The sequence below is a fragment of the Trematomus bernacchii genome, unplaced genomic scaffold (assembly GCF_902827165.1).
Source record: "Trematomus bernacchii unplaced genomic scaffold, fTreBer1.1, whole genome shotgun sequence".
Taxonomy (NCBI): Eukaryota; Metazoa; Chordata; class Actinopteri; order Perciformes; family Nototheniidae; genus Trematomus; species Trematomus bernacchii.
In genome coordinates, this window is record NW_022987648.1 from 12,740,854 (window position 1) to 12,755,274 (window position 14,421).

Below are 14,421 nucleotides of genomic sequence, written 5' to 3' on the forward strand. Positions count from 1 at the left end.
TGTCATTAACGTTACACATTACACTCGTGTTACTCACCGAAACCTTGTAAATCCGGTCCCGCATGCTGGCTCTTACGGAACCGATTAACTCCCCTTGTGTGTATGTACAGCTCTCAACATGCCCAGACTTGTAGTGATTTTCACCTCTTTTAATACTTTTCGCCTTATTCTGAAAGAAAGAAGTGAAATGTGCCAACGTGACGGCCATCTTGGTGTTGGTGACGTGTGCGAGACCAGAGATAGTTCATTGAGCGTTTCACACCAAAAAAAAGTGTTACTTCACAGTTTTACGACACATTTAAAAAAAATTGACTTGTAAAATTATCTTTTAAATTGACAAACATCATATGTGTAATTCATGGCACAATTCAAACGGGATCGAAAGATAATCTTTCTCTCGCCATTGACTTCAATACATAATTTTTCCGAAATAAGGTCCCATGGAGGTCCACCGGAAGGGGAGGGACTTCGCCTCTCTATGGTTTAAGAAATATCTGGGCTATATATTCATGCATAAGCTAGTTATGATAAAATGATGCTTTGCAGAGCTGTTTTGCGTTTGAAAGCAGTTATCACCATTATGCCTTGCCGCTCTCGAGTAGCTTCTGTGCAGTGCAATCAATATCATTGTACTAGAGCACTCTCCAGTACAAAAGAGTTGTAACACGAGAGGCGACTGTACTGTACGTCAGGAACACTTACTGTATATCACATAACCAACCATACCCTCAATGTAGCCTCTCAGAAGCTTTGTATCCTTAGAGAATCAATCAATGAGCATTAGCCAGAGGATGATGAATGTTCCCACATCGTCAGATTGACGTGCACATCCCACATCAGCAAGACATCCCGTGTCTGCTGTCCTCTCAGGCTCATCGCGGCCTTGCAGCATCTCACTGACAGCCACAGCACATTTCCCACTGCTTTCACACCTTCCTCGCGCTGCTGTGTGATTGAGTGATAAAAAGTTTGCACCGCGCGGACATTGACATCATGGTGATGTAGTGATCATTAGGGTTGTTGTGCACATCCTGCATTGACTTATGCACGTGTGATTGAATTATGTGCCTTCTTTCCCAGCCCAGCCCTGTCAGCCCGACCAGCTCTCCTGCCAGAACGGACGATGTATACCTCAGGCCTGGAGCTGCGACCGGGAGGATGACTGCGGGGATATGTCGGATGAAATATCATGCAGTGAGTCACCAATGGATGTTTGCCACATGTCATTATGGGCTGCCTCTGGGAATGAATCAAATTACTAATAAGGGCATTAGGGCATTCAGAAGTTATTTACATCTTGCAATTTAAAATTGTAATTGGCATACATTTACAGTCTTTAAGATGTTTTTTTTCTCTTGTATCTGAGAGGTGATTCACTATGGTGACTTATTATTGGTTTAATCCTCAGGCGGATAAATGTTAAAACTTACTTTTGTTTCGACATGTGACTATAATTTATGAAGTCTACTCTGCCAGAAACCTGTCAGCAGTCACTGTTTCATCTCTAATGGGTAGAAAGAGAATATATGCAGTGCATCACTCACACTGGGTAATTTGAGGTAATTTGAGCATTATAATAAAATATTTCTCTTTTTTCCACATAATGTCCTTAAAAGCACACCACCAAAGAAAAAAAAAACATGAAATTGCAAATGTGAATAATTGGACCTGTTCTCTTATTTTTTACTACCATTTTGCATAAATGCTGTGGCTGATCAGCTTTAGAGTGACATAGGAAAGCCATAACACAGAATGGTATGTTCTTATACGCAAAGTACAGGGAAAGGACTTTGGTTTTACCAGTGAGTGGCATGTATCAAGGGATGGCAATGTCTTAGTCTTTTTTCTTTTTAATTGGTCCACACATTTGTTCCAGATATAATATAAAAAATTAAAAATTAGCTGCATTGCCATGAATTTGCTACAAATTCAGATGGGGCCACCGTGTCAAAATAAAGAATGCTACGACTATTTTTATGACTTCTTGAATATTTTGCCAGTCTCTTTTGCATGCAATACCTTATTCAATTGAGAGAGTGTTAGGAGTTTAATTATTGATGCTCTGTTCTTTCTCAAAAACTCAACATGCCCTCACTGATGGCATCGGCTTAACGGACTGGTGCTGAGTATACTTCTGTGCAGTAGTTCACTTTTCTTAAGTTGTGTCTCAGTGGTATTACACAAACTGTCAGCTTCAGTTAGTGAAAGTGGCAGTCTGTGTTCTGCATTAATCTTGTTGAAGAAAAAAATACATAAATGAGAAAAATACATGGCACGCCACGATGGCCCGAGCTTTTTGGAGTTATTTGAAGATGTATTTAACCTTTTTTTAAAGCAAGGGAAAAAGAGCGCTTTATTGTGGAAAATATGTTGTTGAAATGGATGAATTACCAGCATGCATTTAAAAAGATGGGGGTAAAGGTTTTACGATTCCCCTTTTAATCACTAGTTGAATGAAATCATCCTTTTACAGTGATAGATGTTTGCCAAGAGCTGCACAGTGCTGTATCGCCTCAGCCTCCCTTTGTGTGTCCTAAAGCTGGTTCAATACGCAGCCACAAACAGCCAGGGTGTAAGCAGTAATTAAAGTTCATGCTCGGCTTCATTCAATCATAATCAAGCTGTGCAGCAAAACATATTCTCTGCCTTACTGTTGTCTGGGCCTCCTCAGGCATTACTCCTCTGTAGGCGCTGTACTGTGAAGCCCTGGCAGCTCACTTAGCATCAATGGCACTACTGTGGGTTTTGCAACACCTGAAGCTCACTGGTGGCCGCCTCATAGATTGATGCTAATTTGGATTTTGTTTGTCAGTAGTTTAGTAGTTGTCACACGGTGTCTTATATTTGGCTCTCTGTTCACTCGAAGCCGTCATTATTTATGGATGCCGGTGTTCCATTTTTTGCCAGGCTCTCTGTTTACTTAAAACCTTCATTATTTATGGATGTTCGTGCTTCATTTTTAATGAATGTTAAATTCCAACTTGTCATGCGCTGTCAGTGAGACCTAACACATTTGTGGGAAATATAGAAGACACTTGTCAGATAAAGATACAATATGTCTTCTCGACAGCGCCTAAGGTATTCCAGGCAACAGCATATGCCAGCAAATCAATTCAAATGTAGACTTGCATTTCAAACCGAAGTCAATAAAGTTTCAGGCATCCTGTAAAGATTTTGTGAAAAATACTATATATAAAGCATCTCAAAATCGGAAACCAGAATGGTATCAGATGGGAATACAAATGTCAATCCTGACAATGTCAATAGTCCACAAACTGTGGTAGAATGTGAGCTATACTTCCTGAAGCGCCGGCGGAGAATATTGATGCTTTAACATAGACCAATTTAGTTCATGAAGCCTCCCTGTCTCCTGTGATGGATGTTGGATCAGCTAATGAATGACTGCAGAGGTGGCGATTTGCTTCCACTAGCCTGCGTTGTCAAGTTAAGTCTTTACATATTACATTGTCCCTTAGAATCAAAGTATATTTTTTCTCAATTGTCTTTTTACCTTAAATCTAAAATCCTTAAGTGTAGGGAAAGTGGATAAAACTTGATCCGATTCCAAAAAATGTACCATACCGTAGTGTAGGGTAGGTGATAAATAAAATGTAAAAGTGGCTGCCAATGCAATAGGAAATTATTTATGTTTCCCTCTCTGCCATCAACGTCCAATGTGGACACAGTTAATTGTATTTTTATTTATTTCAGGGCCACGCATGTTTCTACATCTAAAGCTTTGTAATGGGAGGCATTAGCCGCGTTCACACTGCAGTACTTTTCCCACTTTAGTTCCGATATAGTTCCGAAATGTCGCGTTCACACCAAAAAGAGCCGGAACTAAAGAAGAAGAAGTGACGTCAGCGGCTTCATTTGCCTAATCCTCCCTCAGGAACTTATTCCGGTGTGAACGCAATCTGTACTTAGTTCATGAGAACTAAAGAGTTCTCATGAACTAAGTTCTCATGAACCTTTGTGGGAAAAGTACTGCAGTGTAAATGCGCCTATTGATCCAGAAAGAACATGTGCAAATGAAAATTGTCATGAATCAAGGCTCCTTTTTAGTAATCAATGGAGGAATTTACGATTGGTCTTGACTTTATTTTTCCATTTCATCCAGGGTCACCTATAACTCTTAAAAGTATTATTTTTTTTAATTAAACACCTGGGGCTACATGCATGTCACAGTATTCTGTGAAATACATCAGTACTTGGCACAACATTTGATAACAACTTTCATGGTTTCCTGTGTGTGTGTGTGTGTGTGTGTGTGTGTGTGTGTGTGTGTGTGTGTGTGTGTGTGTGTGTGTGTGTGTGTGTGTGTGTGTGTGTGTGTGTGTGTGTGTGTGTGTGTGTGTGTGTGTGTGTGTGTGTGATCATGGAAATATGCTACTGGAGAAAACCTTTGTAATACTCCACGTTTTTAATTTTCTGTATATCTGTCTGTGGAAAATGTCTCCACAGCAGAGGCATAAGCGTACAAGATTAAATCACAACATTTTACAGGTGTGTAGTTTAGATCAAAATGAAGGTTGAAGATGGACATGGTACGTGTTAGGGAGGCAGGGTGTTACAAAACTTTGCAGTTGTGAAGTTGAGACCAACCTAAAGTCTGATATTTGAAGATGGGTGTTCTCTGAGCAGGTGTGGCAGACGCAAGGGTTAGGAAGTAAGGTATTGGAAACGGGCTTCAAAAAGTATTAATTGGATGCCATACATTTTGATACAGACATGTAGCTACCTTTGCCTAAACACAGCCTCACTCACACAGCACCTATCGTGTTTCGTAACTAAATATTTATTTTCATTGCCCTGGTTTATATAATCTTAATCATCCACCATGAACACATTTTAGACTTGAGAGAATAACCTTGATATCAACCCGTTATTACTAAGGGTTACCTGCAATTATTGCACAGATGGTTCCCTGGTTAAAGAGCATTTCCTTCTCTTTGTAATACCTGATTACAACAATTAATTATATCCTGTCCGCTAAAAGTTTGCAAAACTACAGATGCCTCTAAACAATGTATCCACGTTATTCATTTGATAGAACATTTGAATTAACATTTAAAGGGGACCTATCATGCAAAATGTACCTTTGTGCGTCTTTTATACATGAATATGTGTCCCCGGTGTGTCAGGGAACTCACCAAGTGTCAGAAAACACAACCCTCTCTCTTTTCCTCCATATCCAAAATCTCTAAAAACGGGGCTGCAACGGATCTGATACAGACTGATCCAGATTTGAAAATAGTCTGACGTCAGTGACGAGGAGCTCCGCCTATATGGCCAACTCTCCACCAATCAGGGGAATGAGAGGTTGCCGTGGCATGGTAACAGCATGGTAACATGACGCTCGTAACTCGGCCCCCTCCTTTGCAGGGGGGCGTGGTCAGCTGCAGCTCATGCAAAGACAGGGTGGAGGAGAGCAAAATAGAGCGAAATGAGGCATGGCTAAAATGCATGATCTGTTTGGTATTTTGAAAAAGAAAACGTATAAATATACCTTATATAGGTATGGCCCTACAATATATTTTTCAAATATAGCATGATAGGTCTCCTTTAAATTAGTACCGATGGGTGGTATGGAAATACACATTGTGGTTTAGCTTGGATTGGTATTGTAATTAATGTATACCCATATTCAAACCTTTTCAGCCTTCCCCACCTGTGAGCCCCTCACCCAGTTCAGCTGTTCAAATGGGCGATGCATCAGTGCGAAGTGGCATTGTGATTCAGGTGACCTTTTCTTTATATACTCATATAAATCATAGCTTGTTCTTAAATCAATGTCTTTTGATTCATCCTTTGTATTTATCAGCCATGATATATGTTTGTATTTGTGAGGTCATACCTTTCATTGTCCGTGTGTATAGATGATGACTGCGGAGATGGTAGTGATGAAGTCGGTTGCATCCAGTCCTGCGCCAACAGCCAGTTCAAGTGTTCCAGTGGTCGCTGTATCCCAGACCACTGGGCCTGTGACGGGGATAACGACTGTGAAGACTACAGTGACGAGAACACGACCTGCAGAGGTGGATCAGCACGTAAGAATGTCTGGATTACCTTTCAAAATATGTCAGATGAAATGCAAATAGACTAAGTTATCTGCTGTGACACAAGATGACCCTTGGTATTCATGCTGACATCAACATATTAGTGGTATAAAAGCAATGTATTTGTAATCACCCCATTATATAATAAGTAATCTCGAGTATTTGCAGTCTTTGAGTTTCTTAAAAGATTTGCCTTGCAGCGAAGTTAGTTACCTCTGAGATTTGACATCCGTTTTAGTGCGATAATGATTTTATTTGCAAGTCAAATCATGTTTAAATTTAGGTTTTTTAATTACATGTTACAATTAATCAGCTTGAGTCCAATAACTTTGTTTTCACCGTCACGTGTGACTTATCTTATCCTCACTCTGTTCGGGAGGATTTTACCATCAGCAGTTGAATCATTTAATCTAATTACCACAGAAAGCTCATGCAAGCTCCTAGAAACTCACAGCTCACTTGCTTGTCACTAGAATGTGTAGACTATTCATCAAACTGTTTCCTGATGGAAACCCCAGGGGATTGAATCTGTCTTAGCTTTGCCTCAGCTGTGAGGGAAACGTTCTTTGGGTTTGACTTTTAAGGATTAAGCAAATCATTTATACTGAATGCTCATTCCCAAGACTTAAATTAATGTTTAAACATTGTGTTAAAATCTTAAAATGTTTAGAACTTCTTCAAATGATACAAATGCAGGGGGTTGCAGAGTTAGCATTTAGCTTAAAAAAAGCTAAAGAAAAGATAAGCAAACTGGATTGCTGTCATGTGCAGGATCAACTGGAATTCAGGCAGCATTACGTTCATTTGCAGTTGGCATTTTTCTACTAGAAAAGTGCATTTAAGCACAAACACATACACAACTAAATCCAGCATCATTATTTAACATATTTTACAATTATTATACATATATATATTATTTGATACTCAGATTAGCAGATGTATCCTATACTTTTAGATGGAAAAATTAAGATTTGAACTTGTTATCGTACGGTGTCAGTCACTGCAATTCAAGATAGATGACTATGGTTGTCTTTCAGCTTGCATTTACGTTTTTCCAACATGAACAATTTTGAAACAAAGCAGCTAAAACTGCTGTAGCGAAAGCAACAAAACAGTTAGGATTCCTGGCAACATGTCAATGTCTATGGACCACTGTTTCTTTTTAAGTTCAAAGGATCACTATCAAGTCCAGCTGCTTTTAAATTAAACATTGAATTCATTATTCTACTTACATTTACGCAGATTCCACTACAAACGGTAGCCGTATTGCATGATGTTATTTGTTCCTTCTCAGTCTGAGATAGGGGTGCATGTTTCAGTGGGAAACGGACATGAAACAATTCATAGAGATTAAGCCATTACAAAAAGAAACATGGGAAATGTTTGATGTATTTCCCAGTTGCATTTTGTTAAGGCATTTATTCTCATCAAAGGATATGTCCAGCGTGTCCAAGATCTGCTTGGAGCATAAAATAGTGACCAGAATCATTAAACAAGACAAAAACATCTAACAGACATAAACCTTGAATGCTGTGAGTCAAACAACCTCCCTCTTTGAAACCAACAGATCTGTTATTGCTTCCAAGTGTCCCGCCTGCAAAGACACACATTTGTAACAGAACTTTAAAAGATGCCTTTGTAAAATAATTGTTGAAAAGTGTGGTGCGTTAGCAATGTGCTGTAAATGACTTGAGTGACTTTTGTTTTAGTGTTGCCATCTGTGATCGAGTGCAGTGGAGAGGAGTTCCACTGTGTCACAGATGGAACCTGCATCCCAGATCGCTGGAGTTGCGACGGAGACAAAGACTGCGAGGACGGGAGCGACGAGAAAGACTGCGAGGGAACCAAAAGGATGTGCGACCCCAAGGCCAAATTCACCTGCAAAGACACAGGTATAGTGAATACAGTAAACTGCTAATTACAGTAAAACACTTAAAGCAACATTGTCAACAGCTATTTGCATGTTTAAAGATGCTACAGTTGGTGTTCCCTTTTTTACTTTTACTGTCACCGCCTTTTAGTCAAGAAGTAGCAAATGAATAATTGATAGGGACAGATGTTAAATTGCGGCAAAATATCTTCCAGAAGTTTTTAGATGAAGTCTGACACATGCAAACACTGTTGTAGTGTTTATTTTAAGACTTCATTAGTCAACTGATGCTGATAATGTGGGGAGGTCTGTGGTATAAAATCATAACCTAAGGCATGAAAACTAAATGCAGCTTGCATTTGAGTTCACCGAGTAAATATTGCATCACTCGCCAGAGACAGATGGAGTAGTTTTAGCACCATGGCAGCCTGGCTGAACTGATTTGAGCATGAAGGACAGTAACACACAGTAACACAGTGAACTGACTTGATTATTGACTAGTGTGTTGCGTTATATATACTCACAGATTTTCCCCATCTTTGTGGGTGGGTTACATCCTGGACATAGTGTCTGTGACATCACCCATAGGATTCTGCAGAGTTGCAGAGAAGCCTAAAGTAGGCGGTGTCGGCCACTAACGGAGCTAGCAGAGAGACAGAAAGCTAGAAGCAGCACTCACTGTAGGGACCTGTCACTCAAGGTGACCACGCCCTAATTTATGCAAACACTTTAAGACCTAATATAAAGAAAAGGGTTGCGTTATAAAACAATTCACTCACCAATTCATAATCATGAAGGTGAAATCTAACTATATCCCGAATAATTTGTATTGCACCCAGGGGTAGAAACATGTTTTTTTCTGCTATCGGCCAATAGGTGAACTGCAGTTTGTGGCACTTCCTTATTGGCGTCCCGGCTCTGCCCCAGTTTGCCGCTTGGGTTACATCATGGAAAATCATCAGAACAATTGTGAAATTCCCTCTACATTATACATGCTGGTCTGGAGTTACATGAATGGATTACAAAACCACATTTTATTTTTATAAATCCGCAATTTACTGGCTGGACTTAAACTTCAAATGTTTTACATTCCGTAAACAGGATCTACTTAACATTTGTAGCCTTGTCTTGCTTGGGTATACAGAGGAGGAAAGTATCTCAGTCGTTTCATGAACATTTCCTTTTGTGTGTATCCGTTGTGAATAAAGCTGCCAAATGGCTTTCTTCCATTTCACAAAGGCTTCACTCTTTGACAGGCTCTAGAGGCTTAACCATCCTCTACTTGCAGTGCAGAGAAGTCTGCATGTACTTGTGCGACCAATCAGGACAGACCATTTAAATGGCCTGTATAAACCCCCCATGTACCCGGTCCTAGCATTCCATTTTGGTGCTGCAGCTGAAAGGAGAAGGTCAAAGAAATATTCGGTTCCTTTTTGTCTTTAGCTCTGTAGCTTTTCACTTGTCCCATGACAGTATTATCAAAGCAATGCTGCGTGGTTAGGGGCTGGTTAGACCTCACAATTATTATTCACTTTCATTCTGCTGTGTCACTCCCCTGTGCACTGGTGCAGTTTGTTCTCAGTAGTGAGTGCCCTCGCCAACAGTATTCAAACTAGTTTTTGGAAGGGGACATGTTTGCCGCTCTGAGAGATTACAGGGATTGTGTGTATTGTATTATGATTGTGTATTTTGTGTTTTTTTACTTATGAGAAATGAAGACTAAAGCCACATTTGAATACTTTTTCTTGATCATCTACTGTACACCTTTGGGGATAAATGCATTACCATATGTAAAATATACAGTGATAACAGAGGTAATGATTGTAAATGTCTTGGCTTGCGTTCAATGGAACAGCACAACTAAACAGACATTACAAATATATCTTAATCAAAGAGATATTATTTAGTTAAGTTGCTCCTGTAAAAGCAATAATTTTAAATAACTAATTGGAACAAGCATTAGATTGTTGAATGAGGAATTCGATTTGATAGAGTTTAGAGGTTTCCACTACATTGTGCGTTAATTAAATTGACCTATACTTTAGTATGGGTGGGGATGGTCAAAATTTGAGTTTTGACGCGTTTTCACAATGATGGGGTAAGAGATATTGATCGGTAAAAGAGAAAACAATGCTATCACCTTGTCTGGGACCCAGAAAGCAGGAATTATGATTGAGCATGCATAATAAGTAAACGTATCAGAAATAAACTACAAGCCTAACCATACAAAATAAGAGTCTTCCTGACTGAAATTGGACTAGAGCTGCATTGCTTTTGAAAAGAAGCTCATGTTTCTGGCCCTTAACCATGTGCTTACTGTTCAATCTGGCAACGACCCCCTCAGGTTTGCAGAGCATCCAATGTTCACCATGCTCAGTTCAGCATCACTGCCTCAGGCAAAACGGGTAGAGCTTAGAACAGTCAGTGCCTTGAGCCAATGACTATCACTAGTAGGTTGGTTTGGGTATGCCTCGACCCATATCCATGCAATACACTTTGAATATTCTCGTGATGATTTATAGAGGTGCTCTATACTGGGTATAATATGAGTGGAACAGCTTTTTAACCTCCATCTTTTTCTCAACCATGCCTACTGGCTTCTGGCTATGCTAGGGCAATTTATTTCCTGAATGAGAGCAGAATAAGTTTCACCCAGAGATGGCTATTGCAGAGTGTGGATTGAATGGGAACATTAACATTATACTGATGCATGTGGTGATTATCAAAACACATACCTTTATAGTTCAGAGCAATTTTCTGCAATGGTGAGTCTTCTATACTTATATATATAGTTATATCTGTGCTCATGCATTACAATATTACACATACTTTGGCTGATGCCTCTATCCATAGCAATTTATATCAACCTCATTGGGATATACATGCATACAGAAGCAATTTACGATAAAGTATCTTAGTTTAGTTTAGTTTAGTTTAGTTTATTTTTTTTTTTTCGAGCGTGTAGAACCAAAGAAAATACAAATTAAACAAAAGGTGATACAGACATGATACAGTACTATACAGATGAATGCACTAACAAAACGAAACATTTCATTAATAATTGAATAATCTGTAGTATCATTGTCTGATATCAATAAACAATAAACAACAAAGCTTTAGCTAATTACACGTCCGAAAAGGGGTCGGAAGAAGTTTACACTTATTTAATCCGACCCCTTCTCCCTTTTTTTTTTACATCTTAATATATGTTAACATACAATATAAACGTATACTTATAATCTTGAATAATTTATATAATCACTCATATAATCTTGCACAATGACACTTACTTACACTCAAAATATTGACTGCAAGGGCTGGGGATTGAACCACTGGAACTCCTATTTGTAGACACCCATTTATCCAGTGAGCCACAGTCCCACAAACATTACAATGTGCAACCTTCATATCATACTTCAACTGAATTTGGTATTTATTCTAAAATATAAAAATTGTGTGTGGGCTGCAGGCCCCATATATTCAGTTTATACAGGGTATTTGTGGATGATACTGTATATGACATTTGAAGGAATTCATCTTTCTAATTCAACTAAAGCATTGTGTGTATGAGGTGTTCTTTTCTGAGTTAGACAAATAACCTGTTTTAGATGGGAATATATGATATTCATTGTTATATTATCATCAACCCTGATTGTTAAAAAGGCAATAGGTAGGGCCAATCATAAATAATGATTTAAAAAAAAAAGTATTCCTTCCTTTTTGCCTTTGACTCCCCAAAAACATTTACTTTCAACAATATGTTCAGCCACATACATCTGGAGTTTAAGTTTTATACAGATACATGCACTCTGAATCTTGTAAATTCAATAAGATGAAGTTTGTGATTTATTTTTCTGCTGTGTCATCTTAGGTGAACTAGTCAGAATCAAGACTGGTTATTTCATTTGTACAAAAGATTAAACTCTCTGTCCATGTGCATTACCACTGACACACACACACACACACACACACACACACACACACACACACACACACACACACACACACACACACACACACACACACACACACACACACACACACACACACACACACACACACACACACACACACATATTTGGATGACACTTGGAATGGAACATTTCACCCCAAGTGTCTTCCATATTTCATGCATGAAAAGCTTTTGTATTTAAATACCATTATGAGCTTGCATTTTCGCATGCAACTGCACCGGCGTCATATAAGGCCTTCAGAAAGTGAAAATCAAGTGTCATCTGACTGTTTTTGTACGGACTGCTGGGAAGGTGAGAGGTGATCTGAGGCTAAACAGACACAACGACATACCTGATATCACACAAAATCCACACCCCCACAGCAGTCACTTCAGCCTCCCACGTCTGTTTGTTCTGATCCAGCACAAAGCAAAAACAGTTGGATCCCAAAGCTGTGTGAGGTAGCTTTTTATGGAAAAAGTGTAAATTGGCATATGCTGCGATCCTTGTTTCACTTTGGAGAGTAAAAAAGAAAAGATGATACCTCCTGATGTCTGTATTGTTTTACTCCTCACCCCTCTCTGTAGTTCCACCTATTTATTTCCAACCTTTGCGGCCAGGGAGTTACAAATGAAGCTTAAGCATAACAAAATAACAAAAATAATATTGATCTTGTGTTTTTTTATCAAGTCGAACATTTAGACCATAGCTGATAAACTGTTTGTTGTTTGTTGTTGTTTAAATCTAGTGTTTATTTCAAAGAAAAGAGACACATTAGTTAACATTGAACCAAAGATGGAAGCACTGAATGTACCCCTAACATCTCAGTTACATAGGGCAGAACTCGTTTTTTTGGAATCCGCATCATCCAATTCTTTCACAACAAGATTAAATCGTCTGAAATGCAGTGGAACTAGAAACTACAGATTATAAATGTTTAAGTCCCTGAAAAATAAGTCTCCCTATCTCCTCATGTTATTCTCTACAGGGAAGTGTATAACAAAGAGCTGGGTGTGCGACGGGGACATTGACTGCGAGGACCGCTCAGATGAAGAGTCCTGTGAGACTGCCATCTGTAAGCCCCCCAAGTACCATTGTGCCAACGACACTTCCGTCTGCCTCACACCGGATAAAATCTGCAACGGAAAAGTGGACTGCGCAGACCGCTCGGATGAAGGCCCCATCTGCGGTATGTTTGTTTCTGTCATGTCTTCTTTTTTTGTCCTCAGTCATCCCGCAAGATGCCGACAGTCATTTCTACACATGGTCAGGACATGTGATTGTTGAAAATCTATGGGTTCGATAAGGTGGACATCAAAGCTCAGTGCAGGAAAATACATTAGATTTTGGGACTGGCTTTTTGCATTCCATCCAATCCGCTTTTTTCCAGGGTCTTGGTGGCAAAAGGCTAAGCAAGATAGTTACTCTTTGTTGGCATTTTACAAACTGTAGTCATCAATTTGGGAAAAAAACTAGGTTGTCAAAAACAGCCCTTTACCCAAAATACAAAAAGTATGTTGACAGAATATCAAACACTCATCCCCTGGTGATGAGAACAATTATAAAAAAAGAATTGTCGATTCATATAGTTCAGTCACTTACAATACATTCCAAAAGTCAAATGGTGAGCACTTACAAATCGACATAGCAACATACCACCCTATCTGTGGAGCATCCATGAGTATGGTCAGTGTGTGTCCCAACCAGCCACTGAATGCACAACTTCTCCCTGAACTTCTCACCTCGGAGAAAAAGGTGATATACTGACAAGTATGACTCTGAGAAGTTTGTATTGATTTTTTGGACTTCAAGTTATAAAAACTTGGAATATGATGCTACTCACGGAAATCAAGTTGACCATAGCTGCTGTTTTATTTGTATGGGGAGCTTTTTATAGCCACGCTTCAAGCCCACAGGGGGTGAGTGTTGAGACTCACACCCTTTTAAGAGAAAAGATGAAGAAAAAGTGTCATAAATAATTACTTCCAGGGACTTTTAGGATGTTGCATCGCTCCCACTGTGTTTGCGGTTCTTTGACAAATCTTGCAAGGATAGACAAACTGGAGTTGGCGGCATTAAGATAAAACCAATCAAATAAAACATCTATTCAATTTAATAAACCACATTGAAATTGGGAGTGAAAACTGCAGCATATTCGTCTTAGTAAAAATAAAGTTATTTGTTCCTGAAATGTACTTGTTTTTATCAGCTTTGCAGAGTTGCATGAAAATTAATTGGGTTGTTGAAGTGCTGTCACATCCTCGTATTTTTACTGTAGGTGTTCAAGACACGTTCCCTGCTAAGCTACCTCACAGCACACGTGCTAACTCTCATTTTGATATTTTTTAATGTTATATCACTGGCTGTTGAAGAAACATCTCCCATAGGGCCCCTGCTATATCTACTCCTTCACAGAGCAGCTTGTCAGAGCTTGACATGGAATCTGTAGGTGTTGTCTCAGACACAGAAGGAACAGAAAATAAAGTAATACTCTTGGTTCTGGATGATGGCTAATATGGATGTGTTTGTCCAGCGGCCT

General features: G+C 39.2%; 1 protein-coding gene across 1 annotated transcript in view; it reads left to right on the plus strand.

Moving 5' to 3' along the window:
• lrp1bb (low density lipoprotein receptor-related protein 1Bb) overlaps nucleotides 1-14,421 on the plus strand; it is a 305,232-nt gene that overhangs the window by 165,933 nt on the left and 124,878 nt on the right. Inside the window, exons 18-22 of the mRNA XM_034134148.1 lie at nucleotides 1,081-1,194; nucleotides 5,662-5,742; nucleotides 5,880-6,038; nucleotides 7,769-7,951; nucleotides 12,871-13,071. Coding sequence (XP_033990039.1) covers nucleotides 1,081-1,194; nucleotides 5,662-5,742; nucleotides 5,880-6,038; nucleotides 7,769-7,951; nucleotides 12,871-13,071 — 738 coding nt within the window. The remainder of the gene's footprint in view (nucleotides 1-1,080; nucleotides 1,195-5,661; nucleotides 5,743-5,879; nucleotides 6,039-7,768; nucleotides 7,952-12,870; nucleotides 13,072-14,421) is intronic.